Here is a 23,362-nt window from a genome sequence, read left to right as displayed (position 1 = left end):
ATGTTAATCACTGATTCTGATTAAGAGGAGAACTAGTATGTATTTCTCACGAGGCGTAACAGACACTCAAGTATCTCCCAGTAACATATGCATAGTGAAGGTCCTGTTGTCAAGATTTGAAAATATCTTGCTGGGAAAAAAGATTTATGGACATCAGCAGGCACCCCCTCCATATACTTGGCAAAATATACACTACACAATCATTTTGTTCTCACTGGAAAACCAGACTGCACTTTTCAGTACACGTAGCCATTTCTTCAGAGGGTCCCACAGGCCGTCTCAGTACAGGTGAAGCCTGCTGTAGAGCCTGAGACACACCGTAATGGTGAGCAGTCCCCCTTCTGCAGATGGGGGCAGCCAAAGGACAGCAGTGGCTTCTCCTACTTATCATCTGCTCCCTGGATATTTTCAGGGCCCCACCAGCTGATGCTGATTACATACACAACACTTTACATAACTTTGGGAATAAGGGAACCAGTGAGCATCTCAGGCAGTGACTCAGGACTACAAAATAAGAAGTTCAAAGCAAGTTTAATAGCTTTAATGCACAATTTAATTTAAAGGCATTTGTTTTATACCCACCCATCTGCTCAACTTTGAAACCTTCCTCCACGTGGTAGAGTAGCAGTACTCCTTAGTTCTGGGTCGCTGGAACTAGGGAACTGCTCAGATATAAAGGGCACTCGGGTACACGAAACCAACCCCGTTGTTTGTTTCTCTGGACCCACTTTGCTCAACCCCATACAAAACTGTTTGCTAACCCAATTCTGTGCTCAGCACTCATTTGGACGTGAGAAATTATGATACAAACACAAACGTGTCCCACCCCAAATTCCACAGGACTGACAGCATTTGGAGACTCAAAGTTCACGGAGATTAAGTTGTGCGGCATTGAAAACACCAGGCCAGCTCCTCTCCTCCACTGTCTCAAGAGGGGAGAAAGGCCTTGGCCTCCCTGATTTTCTGCTTCACCCCCCTGCAGGACAAAGCCAGCCCGGCGTGGTGGCGCTTGAGGGATTCCAGGCGCTGGTTGAGCAGCTCCGTCTTTTCCACCTTTTCTTCCATGTCCTGGAGGAGCAGCTCCTTGCCCAGAAGCCCGCACTTCTGATTCAGCCTGATGTTGTCCATCCGCAGGCTGTCGCGGGCTTGCTTGGTCTTGGTCAGGATGTCTCTCTTCTGGGCCACGCGTGCCTCCATTTCCAAAACCTGGGACTTCTTACACATGTTCTCCATTTCCACGAAGTGTAGCTTCTCCTTCACGTGGGTTATGATCTGCACGTTGTTGATCACCTTGTTACGCAGCTTTAGAAGTTCCTCGTTGCGCTCCTCGACCTTCTCATTGAAGGTCTGGTTCTCGATCTTCAGCTGTTCGAAATCGATGAGGAGCAAGCCCTCGGTCAGGTCTCCCTGGGTCCTCATCCTGGTTTCAAAGTGCGCCAAGCTCTGCTTCAGCTGCACGTTCTCCAGCCTCACGGCGCTCATCTCCTTCTCCTTCTTGTCCTCCAGGGCCTGGATCTGCTCCACCTCCCGCAGGGCGGCCTGGCGCCCGCCTCGCAGCCGGCAGCTGCCCATGGCCTGCAGGACCACCTGCTTCTTCAGGGCCTGGAAGGCGCGCCACGCCTTCTCCACCCTGGCGACCTTCTCCTGGCACTGCTTCTTCAGCTGGATCAGCTCCTGACGGAACCAGTCCAAGTCGTCGGCCTGCTGCTTCTTCAGCTCCTCCAGCGCGGCCAGGTAGCGCAGATACACCTGCTCCTTCTCGGGGGCCTCGGGCTCGGGGGCCTTGTCGGGCGCCTCGGCCGCGTCGAGGCCCTTCTTCCTGCGCAGCGCGTCGTGGATCTTGTGCTGCAGGTGCACGTTGTGGCGCTGGTAGCGGCTGCGCTCCACCAGCAGGGCGCGGTACTGCTCCAGGAGCTCGGCGCGCAGCTTCTGCTCCTGCTGCTTCCGCACCTCCTCGCTCCACTCGCCCTCCCGGCCCGCGCCCCCGCGCAGCTCCTCGGCGCTCCTCGCCCGGCTCCCCTCCGGGCTGCGGCCCTCGCTGGCCTCGCGCTCGTCCCCGCTGGCGACCTCGGGCGGCTGGGCGGCCGCGGGCTCCTCCTCGCCGGCAGGCGGCGGCGAGAGCCGGGGCGCGGCCGGGGCCTCCGCCGCCTCCTCCCGCGGCCCCTCGGAGCCGGCCTCGGAGACCGGCCTGGACGGCTGCTCCCCGGGCTCGGCGTCGTCCGGCGCGGCCTCGGGCTCCGCGGGAGCTCCCGGCTCCTCGGGCGCCGCCTCGGCCGCGGCCCCGCCGTCCGCCGGCCCTTCCACGGCCTCGGGCTCCGCCGCGGCGCCGTCCCCGACCGCAGCCTCAGCCGTCTCGGGCTCGGCGGGCTCGGCCGGCGTCTGGGGGCTCAGGCTCTGCAGGCCCCCGGCGTCCCCAGCGTCGTCCGCCATCTCCAACCCACTGCCGGCGGCTCGGTTTCCAGGGGCAACCGCCGGCGCCCGCCGCGGGCCCGACGATTGGCCAGGAGTCGGCCCGGCGCCCCGCCCCCTCGGCCCGCCTCCCGGTGCGATTCGGCCAATGGGAGGCCGCGAGAGAACGACGGCCAGGTCCGACTGGAGGAGGGCGCCGTCTCGCCCCGCGGGGGGCGTGGCGCCTCCGCCTCATTTCCGCCCCGCCCGTTCGCAGCCCGGGCCTGGGCGGGGCGTCGGGCGTTGGCGGCACCAGGCGGCGACGGCAGCGCGGGCAGTGCGCAGGCGCGGCGGGGTCGGGGCGCGCGAGCGCCTGCGCGGTGCGGCGCGGCGGCGGCGGCGGCCGATGGCGCCTGCGCGCTGAGGAGCGGCTGGGCGCGGCGGCGGCGGCGGCGGCGGCGGCGGCGGCGGCGGCGGCGGCGGCGGCGGCGGCGGTTGCGCGGCGGCGGGGGGCGCGACGGCGGGGCTGTCGGCGGCGCGCCCCGCGGGAAGATGGCGGAGCTCGGCAAGAAGTACTGCGTGTACTGCCTGGCGGAGGTGAGCCCTCTGCGCTTCCGCTGCACCGAGTGCCAGGACATCGAGCTGTGCCCCGAGTGCTTCTCGGCCGGCGCCGAGATCGGCCACCACCGGCGCTACCACGGCTACCAGCTGGTGGACGGCGGCCGCTTCACGCTCTGGGGGCCCGAGGCCGAGGGCGGCTGGACCAGCCGCGAGGAGCAGCTGCTGCTGGACGCCATCGAGCAGTTCGGCTTCGGGAACTGGGTGAGCGGGGGACGGGGACCTCGGGGCGGAGACCCGACCGGGGGACGGGGGCCTCGGGGCGGAGACCCGACGCCTGGACGGAGACCTCGGGGCGGAGACCCGACGCCTGGACGGAGACCTCGGGGTGGAGACCCGACCCCGGGAGGGGGACCCTGGGCTGGGGACCCCAGGCTGGAGACGTTGACTCCTGGGCTGGAGATGCTCACCTCAGGCCCACTGTCAGCTCCCTGGAGGGGCGTCCCAGCTTTGGGCGCTGCTGGGGAAGGCTTCCCCCCGATAGGGAAAAGGACCACTTGACTCACTCATTTCTACTGCACCGCTGAAGGCTGGTAAGGCAGGCACAGCCAACAAATAGCCTGTTTAGAGACGGGAAGACTGAGGCTCAGCAAAGTTAAGGTAATATGCCCGAGACCGCATCGCCAGGAGCTGGGGCTTGCTGACCACAGAGCCCCCTTCCTGACCTTTCAGGACACTTCCAGTAGGGATTTACTGAGTGCAGGCGACGGCAGGACCTGGCATCGTAGCTGAGTAGGGGTCATGGAGGTACGCCTCACCGACTTGACAGAATGGTCAGGAAGGTCAGTGGGAGGACAGCAAGCCTCACAGATACCATGGGGCTTGTCTGCTTTGTGTCTGTGGCTCCCTTTGCTCTCTGTGGTGGTTTGCGCCATGCTAGTGTGTGAGCTTTGTGGGTCCCTACAGTACGCAGGGAGTCCCTGGGTAGTGCACATGGTTAATGTGCTCAGCTGCTAACCAGAAAGTGGGAGGTTCAAGTCCACGCACAGGCGCCTCAGAAGAAAGGCTTGGTGATCCATTTCTGGAAAATAAGCCGCTGAAGACCCTGTGGAGCACAGTCCGCTCTGACACACGGGGCTGCCGGGGGTCACGGTCGACTTGACAGCAGCTGGAAAGATACCCAGGATGCTGTGCAGTGAGTGGTCAGTAAATGGCAAGCAGAGGGTCCTGGAGGAGGAACAGGGGTCCTGGGTGTTTGCCCACCTTACACGTCAGTAAAGACTTTCTCTGTGGAGGAGGAGGTGATAGCTGTTCTGGTTTCACTTACACCGCAGGGTAGCTTGTTGGGCTCCTTGAGAGAGGGAAGCCGGGGGCTCCTTGAGAGAGGGAAGCAGGGGTTCTTCTCCAGATGGGCTCCCAGAAGCTCTCTGTGTCCCAGTGGAGCCTCCGAGCTGGTCCCCATCATTCATGTCTCCAGAGCTCTCCACGTGCCGTGACCAGAGTGACCTTTTAAAAACAAGCTGCATCTTCTTGCCTTTCCCAGGCTCCCAGGTCCATTCAGATTAGACCCCCGGCCAGTGGGGCTCATCGCTCCCCGCCCTCCGGGATCATTCTTTATTTTCTGTCCTACTGCCCTCCCACAGTCTTTTTACTGGATGTCCATGCCTCACCAAGACGCACCCTCCGCACGCCATCTTCCTTCGTGTGGCTAAGGTGCTGGTGGGCTGCAAGCCTGTGAGTGCCTGGCACCTGCAGGTTCTCAGTGTCTCAGGAGACTTCCCAGCAGCCCTGCGTGGGAGCTCCTAACCACACTGTCTGCACAAGAGCAAGATGCTGGAAATGAAGACAAGGGTAGTGTGTTGGAAGAAGCGTGGGCTGGAAGTGGGGAGGCCTTTTCCGAAGTAATCTTTCCCAGGCTTAGTGTGTACACAGGTCACCTGGGGAACCTGTTAAAGTGCTGGGACTGGGTCTTGGTCCCAGGGCGAGGCCTGAATATCTGTATTCCTAACAAGCCTCGGCTGCGTAGACCAGGTAGTGAGGTCTCTTCCTCTCTGGCCGTGCTGTCCTGGGCCAGTCGCTCTGTCCCTGGGTTCCGTTCTTCACCCGAGGCTCTTCTGCAGCTTTGGATTGTGGTTATCTCATGTGCACACGTGTGTACGTGTATGTGCGCGTGAGCGATCATTTTTTAGGACCTGTTTCCACGTGCCAGTCACTGGGCCTGGCTTTTGACACGCGTGTGTTCGTGGTCTTCACGGTTTGTGGTTCCAGTTGAATGACAGTGACTCAGAAGTCGAGCCACTTGTCCAGGGTGCCATTCCTTTTCATGAGGGGGGCAGGGTTTGGACGCGGGCCTGTCTGATTCCAAAGCCTGGGCCTTCGCCCTTTAGGAGCATTCAGTGATGTGGGCCAGGGACTGTGAGCTGTCAGTGCTGCTGAAGGTGTGGGTGGCTGGGAGGGCTGACAGGAGACCACCTCTTGGTGGCTTGGGAGGGTGCATGTGGGCGGGGCACTGGGGGAGGGTAGGGCTGAGTGTGGGTGCACACAGGAGGGGGTGGTGTGGGAATCGAGGCCAGTGATGTAGTTAATGGAGGAGGTCTCCGCCCTGATTTCCCAGCTGCAGGTGATGACACCGACCTGTTTGGTCTGGGATTCACAGAGGATGGAGCTGTGGCTGAGTACCAGGGCAGGGACCGCGGGGCCAGCTGATGAGTGTTAGCAGGAGGCAGCGAGGCTTGGGGACGTGAGCATGCATGTGTCTGCCACCGTGTGTCGGGGCGTCTGTGACGACGAGGCTGTGGTGGAGAGGAGTTGTCAGGTGGACCGTGGCCCGCGGAGTTGGATCAATGGGCTCATTGAGAGCCGCGGCAGCCAGCTCCGGGCACCGTGCAGGACCGGAGCCTTGCGTGACAGCCCTGCTGGACCAGCAGATAGGAGGTGACACGCAGGTGGCCTGTGCTCAGTCTGGGGCTGCAGCCATCTGAGGAGGACTCTTGGGGAGTGGGATTCAAGGCCGCTTTCCGCGAGGTTTGAATTCCGCAGAGAGACGCATGGGGCATTCTTTGTAGACTGAAGGGCTTGTGCCTGTGTGCAGACTCTCAGACCTGTTACTGGAGGGGGTGGTGTGCGTAGAGCTTCACCTTTTTAGGTGATGGACGTCTGCAAGGCCAGGTCAGACCATATGCGTGGATAGTCATTAACTCACCCGCTCGGCCAGTGCGTGGATGCTGTTGTACACCAGCCACCGTGCTATATACCCAGCCACCACCTCGTGGAAGGCACTGGTGAGAGCCATGCTTCGGGAGGTGGAGCTGCGGGCGCCACCAGGTGGACGGAGAGAGAGGTGGCTCCCGGGGTTCTAGCACCTGATGTGTTCAGGGCTGGGCGGGAGCGGGGGAGTGGGGGTGAGGTCCCATTTTGAAACTGCATGCCAGGCTGCCAGGGCACCCCTGGGGTGCAAAGCCGCTCTAGATCTGGCAGTCACTGGGTGCTGAACGTTAACTCTGTCCCCTAGACTCCCCACCCCAGCCCTAGGGCAGGCGAGACCCCCTTAAAATGAGGAGACCCCTGTGGGCTTGGAGGATTGGGCACAGTGAATGGACACGGGCCAACTTGTGAACTGGGACTTCTGACTCTATGACCCTGAGACCCTGGGCCTCCCATCCCTGCTGGCTGCAGTCTCTGAGGGTGAGGGCTGGGAACAGGCATTTCTGGAAAGTTGCCTGGGGCTCCATATGCAACAGAGACCTCGCAGATGCCTTAGGGGCTGGGCAGGTCACCGGGCCCACAGGCTCCCTGCTCACAGCTTGAGGCCAGGGTGTCTGACACCACCCTCACTTTAGCCTCCCTGCTCCCCAGCTAGCGTGCATTCTGTCCCTCCCGTCCCTGCTGCACCTTTGCTCCCTCCACCCCGTGCTCCCTGTGGTGGCCTCAGTGTCCCAGCTGTTCACGGCATCACTGGAGTCCTTCTGAACTCTGTTCCTGGCACCACAGGCTCCCTGTGCTGCCATTGTCCTGACTCAGGAGAGGCACCCTCCCTGCCCCCAGCCCAGGCCGCAGTTTCTCCTGGGTTCATGCCGGTTCTGGCTGTAGGAGGATGGGGTGGGCATGGTCAGCCCTGCTTAGGGATGACGCTCTGGAGCCTCAGGCATTGGTAGCCCTGAGGAAACCGTGGTTCTAACTCTGAGCAGAGAAAAGCTGGCCCCCAACACCTCCTGCCCTGTGTTCTGGAAGGAGAATCCTGCCCACGGCACCTCCTGCCCTGTGTTCTGGACAGAGAATTTGGCCCATGGCACCTCCTGTCCTGTGTTCTGGAGGGAGAACCCGACCCATGGTACCTCCGAACCTGTGTTCTGGAGGGAGAATCCGGCCCACGGCACCTCCTGTCCTGTGTTCTGGAGGGAGAACCCGGCCCACGGCACCTCCTGCCCTGTGTTCTGGAGGGAGAACCTGGCCCACAGCATCTCCCGTCCTGTATTCTGGAGCTGAGAGCTTGGCTGAGCTGCCTTGTCAACAGACATGCTTGGCACTTCTTCAGTGTGGTTTTTCTAGAAAGAAAGGCAGAAGCCCTGTGGTCTGGGGTTGCTTGGCCTTTTTGTTAAGGGTCAGGAAGTTGTCAGCATGCGGACCCCTCTGTGTGTACCCCGACTTGTGAGAGGCGGCATGGGCAGGGACATGAGCCCTGCAGTCAGACGCCTGGGACCTAGATGGCTCAGTGGTTACTGGTCTCCGGACCTGGTTGGTTGCCCAGCCTCTGACCTGTGAGATGTGGTAGTAACACTGCTGCCTGGTGGGGTGGCTGTGAGGAGGAACTGAGACAACATGGGCAGCGGCATTATTAGCTGTTAGCGTTTTTATTTCTTCTTGACGAAGCCCTGGTGGGGCTGGCTACAGATCAGCAAGCAGATTGAGAGAAAAAGGACCTCAGTGCTAGTAGGTGTTGGGGCTAGCCTTTGAAATAGGCTCTAGGGGGTCACTGAAGGCTCCGTGGGTGAGGTGACCTGAGTAATAGTGATCACGGTATTTTATTACGTATTATTTATTATGTGAACGATGGCATCTGTAGAGTACAAGCTGTATGCCAGGGCTGGGCTCAGTGCTGACACATGCTAACTGCTTTAACCCCCACTCCCTCTGAAGGAGCGTTACCATCACCATGATTTGGATGAGGCGAGGGGAAACAGGCACAGAGAGGTTCAGTATTTTCTTCAGATGACACAGCTCGTAAGGGGTGGGGCCAGGATTTGAACCTGGACAGCCTGGCTCTGGAGCCTGGACACAGACTCAAGGGCATTTCCAGCTGTGGTGCCATGCAGCTGGGGCATCATGCAGCCGGGGCACCGTGTGGCGTGCAGCCGGGGCACTGTGAGGCTGAGCCAAGGCCAGAACTGGAGCCAAGGACAGATTCTAAAGGGCCCTGCGTGACACACGAGGAGTTTGGCTGATGCTGATGCATTAGTAGAACTTCCCAGACTTTCAGATTTTGTAGACAAGTCACACTGAAAAGGGATATTTTGGGGGCTGAGTTTAAAATTTCCCAAGTAAGGATATTAAAAAAAAAAAATGAAATTAGGGACTTACTATCAATTGCAGTTTCATAAAAGAGAGGTTATGTTTAATGCTTTTTAAATGGGAAGGACATGATCTTGGAATGGAGGACTGGCCTTTAAATTGAAAATTTAGCTTCAGGCAGAACTCAATCCATTGTCCTTATGATTTTTTTTTTGTAAACATCGTGTTGTTGGTGAAGGTTTACACAGGAGTTTAGGTTCCAGCCCAAGAATTTCTACCCAGGATGTTGAGTGACACTGGTTACATTCTTCACAACGCGTGAACTTTCTCACTGTTTCCGTTCTGGTTGTGCCGTTTCCATTCATCTAGTTTCCCTGCTCTCTTAACCTTCTCATCTTTGTTTTAAAGAAATTGTTGACCATTTAGTCTCATATAGAAGATTTTTTGAAAGGTGCACATTATGTGCAGGTGATATTATTTTTTGAGCCAATCTGTTATTTAGTTATGAGGTGATCTCAGGGATTAGTTTCAGTTCAAGGTTTGGGAGTATCTCAGGACAGTTGTCTCGGGGAGTCCTCCAGTCTGAACCAGTCCAGTAGGTTTGGTTTGTTTTCTTTTTTAAAAGAACTTGTATTTTGTTGTACATTTTTCTCTCTTTCTACCTGGGACCATCTGTTGTGTCCCTCGTGAGAACAGTGGTTAGTAGTAGCTGGGCAACATGTAGTTCTTCTGGTGTCAGGTAGATGAGGCTGTGGTATGTGTAGACTTTCTGTCCCGCAGACTAGTTTCTTCTTTGAATCTTTGGTTTCCTTCTTTCTCTTTTGCCTCAGATGAGTAGAGACCAATAATTGTATGTCCTTATGATTTTAAACTTCTCCGGAGACTGTCTGGGCCTGGCCTCAGGGGCTGTGCAGCAGGTGCCGGCTCCCGTTGGGAGTGGTCCAGCTGAATCTGCGCTTGAGGAAAGAACTGTGGGGGCACGAGTTGGGAGGGTGACTGGGGTGCAGTTGCCCAGGTAAGAGTGGCAGGGCTTAGCTGGAGATGTGGCCACAGCAGTGTGTGGTGGTCACCAGCACGGCGGGGTGGACATGAAGAGGGGCCCTGAGTGCGCCCACTCTGCCTGTGGTGACTCCCTTCTGGCAGGGCTGACCACGGGGATTTCTCCCAGGATGTGGGTTTCTCTGAACTGCTCTTCCTGTCCCTACCCAGGTGCTGGAATCCCGTACTAGTGAGCAAGAAATGGCTGGAAGGAGACTAGACCGCCAAAGAGCCTGATGGGCGAACGGTTACCAATTTAGGGTGCTCCTTGCTTTTTTCCGAAGAGGCAGCCTTGGCCCTCTGTTGGTTCACCCAGTCCGGCGTCCTTGGAGAAGTCGTCTTAGGGGCACAAAGAGGCAGCCTTGGCCCTCTGTCGGTTCACCGAGTCCGGTGTCCTTGGAGAAGTCGTCTTAGGGGCACAAAGAGGCAGCCTTGGCCCTCTGTCGGTTCACCCAGTCTGGTGTCCTTGGAGAAGTCGTCTTAGGGGCACAAAGAGGCAGGCTTGGCCCTCTGTCAGTTCACCCAGTCCGGTGTCCATGGAGAAGTTGTCCTGGGACGCATTTTCCTTTTTTTCCTGAAACGCTTTAAAGGGAACAGCACTCTTATCTCTCATCTTTTTTACAAAGAGCAAGTCTTCATTTTTTCCTTTTAAAAAGCAAACATAAAGGAATAACAAGCCCTGGAATTGTTTCTCTGTTCACTTTGGGCTCCTTACCTGTTACTGTGCGCTGTGGTGGGAAGTCCCCAGTTCAGGACACAGTTGTCTTCCTTGTGTTTAGTCGCACTTGAAGGTTCTCTTCAAATCTCATTCCCCCAGACCCACTTCTCTGGCTGCTGCCTGCATACCCAGCCACCATCTGCCCACCCACCCACCCACCCATTCATTATCCGTCCATCCATTTACCCATCTGTCATGGAGCCAACTGTGTTCCCCCAAAATATATGTCAACTTTGTTAGGCCATAATTCCCAGTACTGTGTGATTGTTCTCCATTTGGTGATTGGTATAATTTTCCTAAGTGTTGTAAATCCTAATCTCTGCCTGTGGTTAATGAGGCAAGATTGGATTACGCTGAAGAGGATTAGGGTGGGATGTAACATCTTGGTCAGGTCACACCCCTGATCCAATGTGAAGGGAGTTTTCCCTGGGATGTGGCCTGCATCACCTTTTATCTTACAAGAGATGAAAGGGAATCCTGCAGAAAGGGGGGCCTCATACCACTAAGAAAACAGTGCTGGGAGCAGAGTGCATCCTTTGGACCCGGGGTTCCTGCATGGAAAAGCTCCTAGACCGGGGAAGATTGATGACAAAGACCTTTCTCCAGGGCTGACAGAAAGCCTTCTTCTGGAGCTGATGTCCTGAGTTTGGACTTCTAGCCTACTAGACTGTGAGAGAATAAATTTCTCTTTGTTAAAGCCATCCACTTGTGATATTTCTGTTATAGCAGCACCAGATGACAAAGACACCATCCAACAACCTATTCATCATCCTTCCAACCGTCCATCCATCCATCCTATTATCCATCCAACCATCCGTCCACTCACCATCCATCCTACCATCTGTCCATCCTTCCTTCCTTCCATTCATTATCTATCCATCCATCCTTCTGCCAATCATCCATCCACCATCTATCCACCCACCCACCCATCCATCCATCCGCCCCCCATCCACCTGTCCATCCACCCATCATCTATGCACCCACCATCCATCCATCTACCTACCACCCATCCATCCACCATCCATTATCCGTCAATCCAGATTAAGCAAAAGCTTCGACTGTTAATAGGTGAGGGGATAACTGGCCTTCATTGTTGCTATGCTGATGTCATGGTGACATTCATGGCCTGACAGAAGTGTCTCCTCACTTGCAGGAGGGAGGCAAGCCACAAGAGAGGCTCCTGTCAGGCTAGGAGAAAACGTCTAGCCCGTAACTGGCAGTAGTGACCGCCATGCGCAGTGTGATTTGGCTTCGTAGACCTGCCACCCTCTGGATTGGTTAGGCTTGCACTGTGTCACAGCTCTGGGTTTGGGCTACCCCGTCGTGACCCCACTCTCCACTGCCTGGCATGGTCTCATGGATCACTAAGCCGACTTGGAGTCCCGGGGTGGTTCACTGTCAGCTGTAGCTGGTGATAGCCTGGCTCTCCTAGTGGTGGCCCTTCAGCTGCCCTTAAACCCAAACCCAGTGCCATCGAGTCGATTCCAATTCATAGCGACCCTATAGGGACAGAGTAGAGCTGCCCCATAGAGTTTCCAAGGAGCCTTAGGTGGTGGTTAATGTTGATGAGTGATAGGGATCCAGGTGGGCAAGGCTCCAGTCCCTCTGACCCTGTGGCTTCGTGAGTCCACAGAGCCTGTGTCCATCTGAGAGTCCGAGTCTCCCCTAATGAGCTGACCAGGACTGGGGAGTAGCATTGCCCATGGCTGCCCACCCCCAGGAGAGGAACTCAGATCCCTGTGGACGTGAAGAAAGATGGCTTTCACATGATAAAGCCTGGTGTGATCAGTGGTCAGCCTGCCATCCCCCAAGCCTGAGGAGCCTGGATGTTTGCTGTGACCACTAAGTGCCCCCCCACTGATAGGGTGTGGCCTCGCTGGTGGACACAGGCACTCCAGCATTCCCTCTCCATGCACCTTCTCACCACTGTGGTTGGTTTTTTATTTTTTTATGTTGCATGGAAATCTTGTTGTTAGGTGCCACAGAGTCTGTTCCGACTCATAGCGACCACGTGTACAACAGAACGAAACACTGCCTGGTCCTGTGCCATTCTCACAATCATGTTTGAGCCCATTGTTGCAGCCACTATGTCCATCCATCTCATTGGCATCTCACTCTTTTTCACTGACCCTCTGCTTTATCAAGCACGACGTCCTTCTCCAGGGACTGATCCCTCCTGACAACATGTTCAAAGTATGTGAGATGTAGTCTTGACATCCTTGCTTCTAAGGAGCCTTCTGGTTGCGCTTCCAAGACAGATTTGTTCGTTCTTCTGGCAGTCCATGGTATATTCAATATTCATCAACACCATAATTCAAAAGTGTCAGTTCTTCTTTGGTCTTCCTTATCCATGTCCAGCTTTTCTATGCATATGAGGCAATTGAAAATACCATGGCTTGGGTCAGGTGCACTTTAATCCTTAAAGTGACATCTTTGTTTTTTAATGCTTTTTAATACTTTTGCAGCAGATTTGCCCAATGCAATGTGTTGTTTGATTTCTTGACTGCTACTTCACTGGGTGTTGATTGTGGATCCAAGTAAAATGAAATCCTTTACAACTTCAACCTTTTCTCCATTTATCATGGTGTTGCTTATTGGTCCAGTTGTGAGAATTTTTGTTTTCTTTATGTTATGGTGTTATCCATTCTGAAGGCTGTGGTCTTATGATCTTCAACAATGAGTGCTTCAATTCCCCTTCTCTTTCAGCAAGCAAGGTTATGTCATCTGCATAATACGGGTTTTTAATGAGTCTTCTTCTAGTTCTGATGCCACCTTCTTCTTCGTATAGTCCAGCTTCTCAGGTTATTTGCTCAGCATGCGGATTGAATAAGTATGGTGAAAGGAAACAACAACCCTGATGCACACATTTCCTGATTCTAAACCACGTAGTATCCCCTTGTTATTTCTGACAGCTACCTCTTGGTTTATGTACAGGTTCCTCATAAGCACAATTAAGTGTTCCGGAATTCCCATTCTTTGCTTTGCTACCCATAACTTATGATCCACACAGTCGAATGCCTTAGCAGAGTCCATAAAACACAGGTAAACATCCTTCTGGTATTCTCTGCTTTCAGCCAAGATCTTCTGACGTCAGCAATGATATCCCTCGTTCCACGTCATCTTCTGAGTCCCGCTTGAATTCCTGACAGTTTCCTGTCCATATACTGCTGTAGCCGCTTTTGAATGATCTTCAGCAAAATTTTCTTGTGTGTGATATTAATGATGTTGTTTGATAATTTCTGCATTTGGTTGGATCACATTTCTTGGGAATAGGCATAAATATGGATCTCTTCCAGTGGGTTGGTCAGGTAGCTGTCTTCCAAAGTTCTTGGCATAGATGAGTGAGCACTTCCAGCAGTACATCTTTTTGTTGAAACATCTCAATTGATATTCCATCAATTCCTGGGGCCTTGTTTTTCGCCAATGCCTTCAGAGCAGCTTGGACTTCTTCCTTCAGTACCATCGGTTCCTAATCATATGCCACCTCTTGAAATGGTTGAACATTGACCAGTTCTTTTTGGTATAATGACTCTGTATATTCCTTCTATCTTCTGTTCATACTTCCTGCATTGTTCAATATTTTCGCTATAGAGTCCTTCAGTATTCCAACCGTAGGCTTGAATTTTCTCTTCAGTTCATTCAGCTTTAGAAATGTCGAGTGTGTTCTTCTTTTGGTTTTCTATCTCCAGGTCTTTGTGCTTTCATTATAATGTTTTACTTTGTCGTCTCGAGCCACCTTCTGAAATCTTCTGTTCAGCTCTTTTAGTTCATTTCTTCCTTTTGCTTTAGCTGCTCGACGTTCAAGAGCAAGTTTCAGAGTCTCTTCTGACATCGATTTTGGTCTTTTCTTTCTTTGCTGTCTTTTTAACGATCTCTTGTTTTCTTCACGTATGAAGTCCTTGATGTCATTCCACAACGCGTCTGGTCTTCAATCATTAGTGTTCAACGCATCAAATCTATTCTTGCGGTGGTCTCTAAATTCAGGTAGGATATACTTCAGGTCGTACTTTGGCTCTCATGACTCGTTTGAATTTTCTTCAGCTTCGTGTTGAACTTGCATATGAGCAGTCGATGGTCTGTTTCGCAGTTGGCCCCTGGCCTTGTTCTGATATTGAGCTTTTCCATCAGCTCTTTCCACAGATGTAGTTGATTGGATTCCTGTGTATTCCATCTGGCAAGGTCTGTGTGTACAGTCACCATTTATGTTGGTGAAAAAAGGTCTTTGCAGTGGAGAAGTCGTTGGTCTTGTAAAAGTCAATCATGCAATCTCTGGCATCGTTTCTATCGCCAAGGCCATATTTTCGAACAACCAGTCCTTTGTCTCCAACTTTCACACTCCAATCACCAGGAATTATCATTGCATCCTGATTGCATGTTTGATCAATTTTGGACTGCAGAAGTTGGTAGAACTCTTCAGTTCCTCATTTTTGGCATTAGTGGTTGGTGGGTGAGTTTGAATAATAGTCGTATTAGCTGGTCTTCCTTGTAGGCGTATGGATAGTATCCTATTACTGACAGCATTGTACTTCAGGATAGATCTTGAAATGTTTTTTTTGTTGATGAATGCAACACCATTCCTTTTCGAGTTGTCATTCCCAGCATAGTAGACCGAATGATTGTCTAATTCAGAATGGCCAATACCAGTCCATTTCAGCTCATTAGTGCCTAGAATATCGATCTTTATGCCTTCTCTTTCATTTTTCATGACTTAAAACAGTTTTCCTAGATTCAAACTTCATACATTCCAGGTTCTGATTATTAATAGATGTTTGCATCTGTTTCTTCTCACTTTGAGTCGTGCCGCATCAGCAAATGGAGGTCTGGAAAGCTTGACTCCATCCACGTCATTAAGGTCGACTGTGAGGAGGCAGCTCTTCCCCAGTTGTATTTTCGGCGCCTTCCAACGTGAGGGGCTCATCTTCCGGCACTGTATCAGACAGTGTTCCGCTGCTGTTCATAAGGTGTTCACACTGACCAGCTTTTTCAGAAGTAGACTGCCGGGTCCTTCTTCCTGGTCTGTCTTAGTCTGGAAGCTCAGCCGAAACCCGTCCTTCATGAGTGACTCTGCTGGTATCTGAAATACCAGTGGCACAGTTTCCAGCATCACAGCAACATGCAAGCCACCGCAGCACGACAAACTGACAGACGAGTAGTGGATTTAAATCTTACACCCTCAAACAGGATTCTGAGGCATAATTTAACTTCACTTTAAAAAATTTTTGTTTTGAAATAATTTGAGATTTACCAAAAAAATTGCAGAGATAGTGCACAGAGCTCCCATAGCTTCCCCAGAGACTGTCTCCCCAACCATGTGCCTGGGGAGAGCTGGGTCACGTGGCACCACTGTCCCACAGACCTGGGCCGGGTGCCTCGCTGCCTACAGCTGTTCCACCTCTGACAGGTTGCCTGTCAGGAGGTGACGTGCTGAGGCATTTCGGCTGGCTGTGTCATAGAAGGTTCCCTCACTCGGACTGCTGCTTGTTCATGAGTCACTCAAGCAGCTGAGTCTGGGGGACAAGCCCCTCACGTGGCACTTATATCTAGTACAGGTTTTCTTTAATTTTATACTCATTACGTTGAAAAATTAAGGGTCCCAAGAAAATGTGCAGTGGCGAGGCTGCCTCCTTGCGTGGCCCTGCCAGCCTGGTGTCTTGTGACATTACAGCATTTCCGGACTCGCCCACGGCAGATGCTGGTCACCTTCCACCCTTCACACGGAGGCGCTGTGCCCAGGGCGGAAACAGCTGAGGGGACGCGGCTGAAGGGGGGATGTACTTGTGCCAGTGGGTGGATGTGGCTGAGAGAGGACACAGCTAAGGGGGAACTTGGCCATACCAACAGGGGGACATGGCTATGCCAGGGGAGGACATGGCTGGAGGGGCTGTGGCCATGGTGGATGTCACTGAGGGGGGATGAGGCTGTGCTGGGGAAATAGGCGGTTGAGAGGACACAGCTGAGTGGGGACGTGGCCGTGTGGAGGGAGGACCAGGCGTGGCAGTGGCCCTGTGCCCCCGCTGTGACACACTCAGGCTGCTCTGCCTCACCCTCCCAGACTCAGGTAGAAGGAAGGGGGCGCAGACCAAGTGTGTGGGTGCCCTGGGTCTGTCAGACACTGCGCATGGCGCCAGAGCCACTTTCTGGGATGTGATGTCCATCCTCAGAGGGCGCTCAGAGCTCACAGCGTGGCTCGGTTAGCGGGCAGCCTCCCTCTGGGCTTCACAGGACGGAGCCCAAGGCCGTGGCCTGGTCCTCTTGCAGAGCCTGGCTCAGCAGTCAGGCCTCGCGTCTACTCCTCCCTGGTCACCTTCCGCCCTTTACATGGAGGTGCTGTGCCCGGGGGGAAACGGCTGTACTGGGGTTGTGAGGGCACAAGGGGGATGCCACATACTCGTGGGGGGTGCCTGAGATGGACAGAAGCTGGTGCTGAGGGACGGGGACACTGTGAGGACTAGGGCTGCAGCCCACTGAGTCCGTCCCTCTCAGTGTGGGGCCAGGGGCCGCTCTGTTACTGAGGTGGCCAGTTGTTCTCTGCCCAGAGGCCAGTGTTGGTCACAGGACTGTGGCGGGGCTGGACAACGGCCGCTCACTGCCTGCCTGGCACACCTGTGTGGCCTCACATGGTGTGGCTGCTGCAGGTGTGGCCCCTGCCCCTTCCCCTGCATCACTGTGGACCCTGAGAGCAGGCGAGACTGAGGTAGTAGGTGGAGTGCTGGGGGAGCCCAGCGGGCCAGGACTCTAGAGTGGGGACCCATGCTTGTGAACGGCGTGTGACTTTTCTCCAGGTGCCTCCTGGGAAAATGTAAAGAGTGGGTTGATGCTGTGCATTTTTTAAAGAAGTCCTATAAACTGCGCGGTCTCCAGGCCGGAATCTCCTTCTGATTCTGACCCTGGCATTGCCCTTTTCGATTCTGAGACACCCCTCACTGTGTCTCAGGGCCACCTTTTCGCTCTCCCTTTGAGTGATGCCCCTGGTGCCAGCAGGCAGTGGTGGCCAGCACGACCTTGTCTGGAAGGCAAGCCAGTGGACAAGGCCCTGCATCTCACCACCATCAGCAGGCACGGCAGGTTGTTTTCAGGGTGCACTTGGCCTGGGGTGCAGAGCTGGTCTGGCTGTTTTGGGGGCTGTGTGCCTGCACCCGGGGTGAGCTGCTGCGCAGGAGTGCCTCTTCACGCCTGGCAGGCTGAGGGTAGCTCCCAGCGAGGGGCAGCGGCTGGGGAGCAGCCCTTCAGGGTGGGAGGGAACGGGGTACTGATAAGCGGCTGCTGGCTTGTGAGTCGCACCGTGGGAATCACTCTAAAGTGGTTTCGTGGTCGACTTTAAGGAAGAGGCCTCTTAGCAGAGGAAGAGATTGAGGGTGTTATACAACTTCCTGCTATTAATAAACCTGTGTCGTGGGTTACCTTCTTGCAGGAGCTGTGAAGGTTCCAGGCCTGTGGCTGGTTCCAGCTGGCCATGTACTGTGGATGCCGTTATAAGTGACCGTAGCTCCGTCTCAGCCACTCACTGAGTCCTTGTGTCCTGGAGGACAGGGCTCACGTGGGGGCGAGGTGGACAGCACTGCCCTTCCTCTCCACATGGCGGGAAGTGTGGTGGGTGGGACGTGGAGAGCCGGGTGGGACTCTGGACTCTGTCGTGGGTCCCTTGGACGCATCTGTTCCCTGGCCTAGGAAGGAGGAAGTGTGAGCCGGAGGAGGCCGGGCAGCGCAGGATTCAGGGTCCTTGTTCAGCCCAGACAGGCGGCTCTTGAGGGCATGGGGTTTACTGCCAAGATGGCAGTGCCAACTAGGTGCTGCTAGTCAGAGGTTCTTTTTCTTCTGTGGTGAAAATAAACATAATAAAACATAGGCCACAGCAGCGTCCACATGTGCACCTCAGCTGTTCTTCAAGCACCCATTCTCTCTGTCCTTCTCCAAAATATTCCACCACCATTAACATGAACTCAGTGCCCCCTAAGCAAAAACGGCTTCGTCCTCTTCCCTCCCCGCTCCAGTAACCGCTGATCATCTTTGGTTTCTGTCTGCTTATTTCACACGAGTGAGATGTACAGTTTCTGTCCTTTGTGACTGACTCCACTCAGCATGATGTTTTCAGGGTCCATCCACGCTGTGGCATTCCTCAGGACCTCGTTTCTCTTGATGGCTGACTAATATTCCATTGTGTGGATGGACACACTCTGTGTATCCATTGACTGCTTGGGGACATGTTGGTTTCCACCTTTCGGCTGCTGCGAGAAGTGCTGCAGTGAACGTGGGTGTACAGTTTCGGTTTGCGTTGCTGCCTTCACTTCTGGGTGTATACCTAGGATTGGGATTGCTGGGTCATTGGTTCTCTGTTCAACTTTTTGAGAAACCACCATGTTGTTTTCCACAGTGGCTGCACCATTTACGTTCCCGCCAGCAGTAGGTGAGGGCCTCAAGTCGGTGGCCTTTTCAGGACCGATGAGGGGTGCAGTCTGAGGCGTAGGCTTTGGTCTCGGTGCTGCCACCACTTACCACCATGACCGGGCAGGCCCCACCTTGCTGGGTTGTCACTTTCTCGTGCACAGGAGCATCTCGGGGCCCTCCACCCTGGGCATCACTGTGGTGGACCACTCGAGAGCAAGTGGGTAACGGAGTAACATCTGGGAGGCGGGGACGAGGGTGGTGGGAAGCTACCGGGCAGTGTCAGTGGGTGTGAGCTTGCCATGCTGTCTTTTTACAGGAGGACATGGCCGCTCATGTGGGCGCGTCTCGCACGCCCCAGGAGGTGATGGAGCACTATGTGAGCATGTATATCCACGGTAACCTGGGCAAGGCCTGCATCCCCGATACCATCCCCAACCGCGTCACAGACCACACGTGCCCTGGCGGCGGCCCACTCTCGCCCAGCCTCACCACGCCGCTGCCCCCGCTGGACATCTCGGTAGCCGAGCAGCAGCAGCTGGGCTACATGCCTCTGCGGGACGACTACGAGATCGAGTACGACCAGGAGGCCGAGACGCTCATCAGCGGGCTCTCGGTGAACTACGACGACGACGACGTGGAGATCGAGCTCAAGCGCGCCCACGTGGACATGTATGTGCGGAAGCTGCGGGAGAGGCAGCGGCGCAAGAACATCGCCCGCGACTACAACCTGGTGCCGGCCTTCCTGGGCAAGGACCGCAAGGACAAGGACAAGGCCGCCAAGCGTAAGGTCACCAAGGAGGAGAAGGAGCTGCGGCTCAAGCTGCGGCCGCTGTACCAGTTCATGTCCTGCAAAGAGTTCGATGACCTGTTTGAGAACATGCACAAGGAGAAGGTGCTGCGCGCCAAGATCCGGGAGCTGCAGCGCTACCGGCGCAACGGCATCACCAAGATGGAGGAGTCGGCCGAGTACGAGGCTGCGCGGCACAAGCGGGAGAAGAGAAAGGAGAACAAGAGCCTCGCCGCCTCCAAGAGGGGCAAGGAGGATGGCCGGGACGGCGAGTTTGCGGCCATCGAGCACCTGCCTGGCTTCGAGCTGCTGTCGGACCGCGAGAAGGTGCTGTGCAGTTCTCTGAACCTGAGCCCTGCGCGCTACGTGACCGCCAAGACCATCATCATCAAAGATCACCTGCAGAAGCGGCAGGGCATCCCCGCCAAGAGTCGTCTCCCCAGCTACCTGGACAAGGTCCTGAAGAAAAGGATTCTGAATTTCCTCACAGAGAGCGGCTGGATATCCAGGGACGCCTCCTGAGGCCGGTGCTGTGGCCGTGCCTGGCTCGTGGGAGCTGCGGCGGAGGAGCCACTGTTTGCCCGTTGTTGCTCTTTGTAAAGAACCCGAGGTCCTTTTCTAAGACTGCTCCCACGTCCTCTGAGAAGCAGTAGTAACACACAGTCCTTAAGTCCCACTTCCAGGCGATCTGCCGCCAAGCGACCGTCTGGACAAGGTTGCGAGAGTGGGTCATCTGCTCTAACCCGTCAGCTGGCTTCCCTGTGAGCACAGACCAGCTGCCTGGGCCCCTCTGAGCCCACAGCTGCCGCCCTGGCAGCACAGCCCGGCACGCAGCACTTTAGATGGCCGGTCGGGGCAGCACCTCCTCCACGTCACATGTGAGACAGTGAGGGGAGGGAAGGCCTCAAGGCGGGAAGCCCAGTGGGACACAGCAGCACCTCGAGTGTCCACACGGCTACACAGCCTGCCTGTGGCTTACTTTGGGAAGGGCAGGTCCCCACAGTGGGGACACAGGACCCCCTTGGCAGAGCTTCTTGGGGGTCTGCTGAGGGTGCTGGCCGCTGCTGGCCAGCACCTGCCTCGGAAGGCTGCGTTCAGAGCCCTGGGTTAGCTTCCTCCAGGATCTTCCTCCTGCTGCAATACGTTTCTCACTAGAAATGACCATGCTAGCCAGCCTGTCTTCTTTAGGGTGTTGCCGGGCCCCTCCAGACTAGCCAAGAGAACCAGGAGCTATCCTGTGGGGGCCCTGGCACGGGGGAACAGGGCGCCTCTGACCCCCTGCTTCTCTATCCTGAGTCAGACTTCAGAGCCCTCTTTAACAGTCATTTCTGAGGCCTCTTTCAGGGCCATGTACGGTACCCTCCTGTGACGTGAAGGCTGTCTTCCAGCTGCTCAGGCCTCTCACGCCCACAGCCTGCTCTACAGCAGCCCACGCGGTGGTGTCTGACGTAGTGTCCCGAGCATCTCCCTCTCCTGCCCGTTGGTACCAAGACTGTTACCTTCCCAGGGCGTTTGGGCTTGAGGTTACATGAAAGCAAAGTTATCTGAAAGAAAAAACCTCATGATTTCCAAGGAAAACTTAATTATGGTGCCTTTTCTTTTTTTTTTTTTTTTTGGTTGTTTCACTGCGTTTACCCTAAGGGAGATTTTCCCCATTAAATAAAACATTTCAAGTACTTTACACGGCTTTTGTTGAGACGCTGTGCGCTGGCTGAGGGGCACCGTGCCAGTCAATCCCCTAGGCTTGCTTTGCCAACGTGGAGTATGGTACCATGGGTGACTGCCTCGGGGATGTGCGGGTAGATACGGCTGAGACCGTCCACTCTGACCCGTAGCAGAGCTGGTTTTTTCACAACTGTCTTAGGTAGTGGTTCTCAAAGTGGGGCTGTCACCGGGGGACCCCGCTTTGTCCTCCTGGGTCAGGGACTGCATTTTCAGACCCCCAAGAGACTGGCGTGCATGGAAGCTTGTGGACCACTGGTTTTAGCTACACCAGCATCTCATTCATTGATTTTCTACAACATGGGAGTCCCGGTTCAGTGAGGTCCTATAAATGGCGCTGCTGCCCAGGAGCTGCCCAGCTAGGCTCTGAGCTGAGCGGGGTTTTAGCATGTCATCTGGGTGGCCTATTTAAAGCAGCATGGTTGAACATACAGTTAAATCACGGTCCGTGTTAGCACGTTAGAGGGGACCGGCTACCTTCCCTCAGTCCAACCGTTGAGGCTCTGTCCTCACCCCGCTGCCCGTTCAGACCTACCACGATCCTATTTTAAATTTTTCCAAAACTTAAACCAGCTGTAACTTTGACCTGAAAGTCAGGTGATTCTTCAACTATTCCCAGTAATGCTCTGATTGCCACACGCCAAGAGTTACTGAAACCCAGACCCAGAAGTCACTGTCACTCCTCATATCTCGGCCAAGTTGGGGATGGTGTCACCACTGCTGGGCACCCGCAGGCATCTCACCACGCACGTGTGCTGAGGCGCACTCGGACGCAGTGCAGACTAGCACAGGATGCGGTTCAGCTTGGCACTTCTGTACCAGACCGATTTCTCCAAAAGACATGTCAAGATGGCTTTCTGCTAAGTGGAAATGCTTTCCTACCACCCTCCCTCCCTAGAAGTAGCGTCACAGCCAGAGATGTCATCTGTGAGCTGGCGCACTGGGGCCCGGTGGGGCTGGTTCGAGTTCTGCACACTCCAGTGTGACCAGCAGGTAGTGAACAAGCCTTTCATCCGCGTAAATGTGGACGTCACTAAGTGGTGTTTCCCGTTTGCTGCACCTGAATGGCTGGGACTCACTGAGGGATGCTGGCCAGCGGAGCTGCACCGACTACATGCCTTCCAGGCCTTTGACCAGCACAGCTGGGGCTGCACACCTCATGCGAGTGGGCGTGAAGATTGCTTTGGCCCTGCCTCCATGTGACAGGTGAGTTCCACAGGACAAGGGCAAGGCTCTGGCTCCCAGCGTGCCTTCCCCAGGACACTGGGCTGCCTCAAGTTCTGGAAGGTTCTGACCAACAATTTAAGGCAGCTTAGAAGAAAATGGTGTAAGGGAATCGCATGGGAATATTACCGACGTCTCTCAAAATGATAAGCGAAACAAAGCTGAGTGCACTGCCGTTTTCAACAGTAAGTGGATTTAGCAGTATCAGCCTCTTGGAAGCAGGTGGCGGAAGGGTACTGTTTTCTCAGTGTAAGCGATACCTCAATCATTCGATCTCTTGCTAAGCCCTCGATGTGAACGAATGTAAACAGAGTGGAAGGTCAGGGCCATCCCTGCCAGGCGGGTGCATGCATGTCCTTGCTGGGGCTCAGACTGTCTGCAGTCACCATAACAGCTGCAGAGGCCCAGGCCCACCTGTGACACAAAGCAAAGAAGTGGCTCCCTCTTCTGGGATAGCTTACATGCGTTCACGTGTTAACTATGCGATCTCAGGATTGGAGCCAAAAGGCAACACTAATTCACCTTTTCTTTGGGGGCTCGAGGGTCTCTCCCAACAAGAGTTACCAAAAGTGGAAAGGTAAGATGTTAGGGCTTTAATCCACCCTTAAATGGAAACATCAACATTTCAAGTCTGCCAAGCATATGACCCTCATTCTGACAAAGTCCTTCTTACTAGGGGATGTAACTCGAGTTGGTTAGCAACTATCTGAATAGAAATTAAAACATTTCTATGCTTAGATGAACAAAAACAGGGCAGAAAGAATCGATTTGGTCAAATTCAATTACTGGCAAAGTGAAGGTGGCAAGAAGCGCTAATAAGTGTGAATGTTTATGTCAGACCCCCAGAAAGAGGCCTTGAGCCAGTCATCTTCAGCAGCCAGGTAGTCACCAGTTACACACACACTCGCATGCATTCCTCACAAGGAGTATAAAAATGTCTTTAGCAAGAAAAACGTTTCAGCTCTCGCCTGTCCCCTTAACTGAGTGGGATGTAGCGGGCCAAGCATCCCAACAACTCGCGCGAGAGAGTGAGA

At 54.7% G+C, this 23,362-nt stretch overlaps 2 protein-coding genes across 2 annotated transcripts; one reads left to right on the top strand and one right to left on the bottom strand.

Annotated features, from left to right (window-relative positions):
• Positions 1–531: 531 nt before the first annotated feature.
• On the bottom strand, positions 532–2,458 carry CCDC96 (coiled-coil domain containing 96). The gene has a single exon (XM_049887116.1). It carries the CDS (start codon positions 2,428–2,430, stop codon positions 928–930), a length of 1,503 nt encoding a protein of 500 aa, XP_049743073.1. The 5' UTR covers positions 2,431–2,458; the 3' UTR covers positions 532–927.
• Positions 2,459–2,884: 426 nt separating this feature from the next.
• Positions 2,885–23,349, top strand: TADA2B (transcriptional adaptor 2B). Its single transcript, XM_049886722.1, has 2 exons — positions 2,885–3,210; positions 18,912–23,349. Exons 1-2 carry the CDS (start codon positions 2,941–2,943, stop codon positions 19,902–19,904), a joined length of 1,263 nt encoding a protein of 420 aa, XP_049742679.1. The 5' UTR covers positions 2,885–2,940; the 3' UTR covers positions 19,905–23,349.
• Positions 23,350–23,362: the final 13 nt, after the last annotated feature.

The sequence above is a fragment of the Elephas maximus genome, chromosome 5, assembly GCF_024166365.1.
Source record: "Elephas maximus indicus isolate mEleMax1 chromosome 5, mEleMax1 primary haplotype, whole genome shotgun sequence".
In the NCBI taxonomy this organism is placed as follows: domain Eukaryota; kingdom Metazoa; phylum Chordata; class Mammalia; order Proboscidea; family Elephantidae; genus Elephas; species Elephas maximus.
This window is presented reverse-complemented; position numbering and strand designations above follow the sequence as displayed.

Bases quoted from the DNA above. Each gene is read 5' to 3' on its own strand.
- TADA2B (XM_049886722.1), top strand. From the start codon at position 2,941: ATGGCGGAGCTCGGCAAGAAGTACTGCGTGTACTGCCTGGCGGAGGTG. The intron at 3,211-18,911 runs GTGAGCGGGGGA...GTCTTTTTACAG, and splicing joins AGTTCGGCTTCGGGAACTGG to GAGGACATGGCCGCTCATGT.
- CCDC96 (XM_049887116.1), bottom strand. From the start codon at position 2,430: ATGGCGGACGACGCTGGGGACGCCGGGGGCCTGCAGAGCCTGAGCCCC.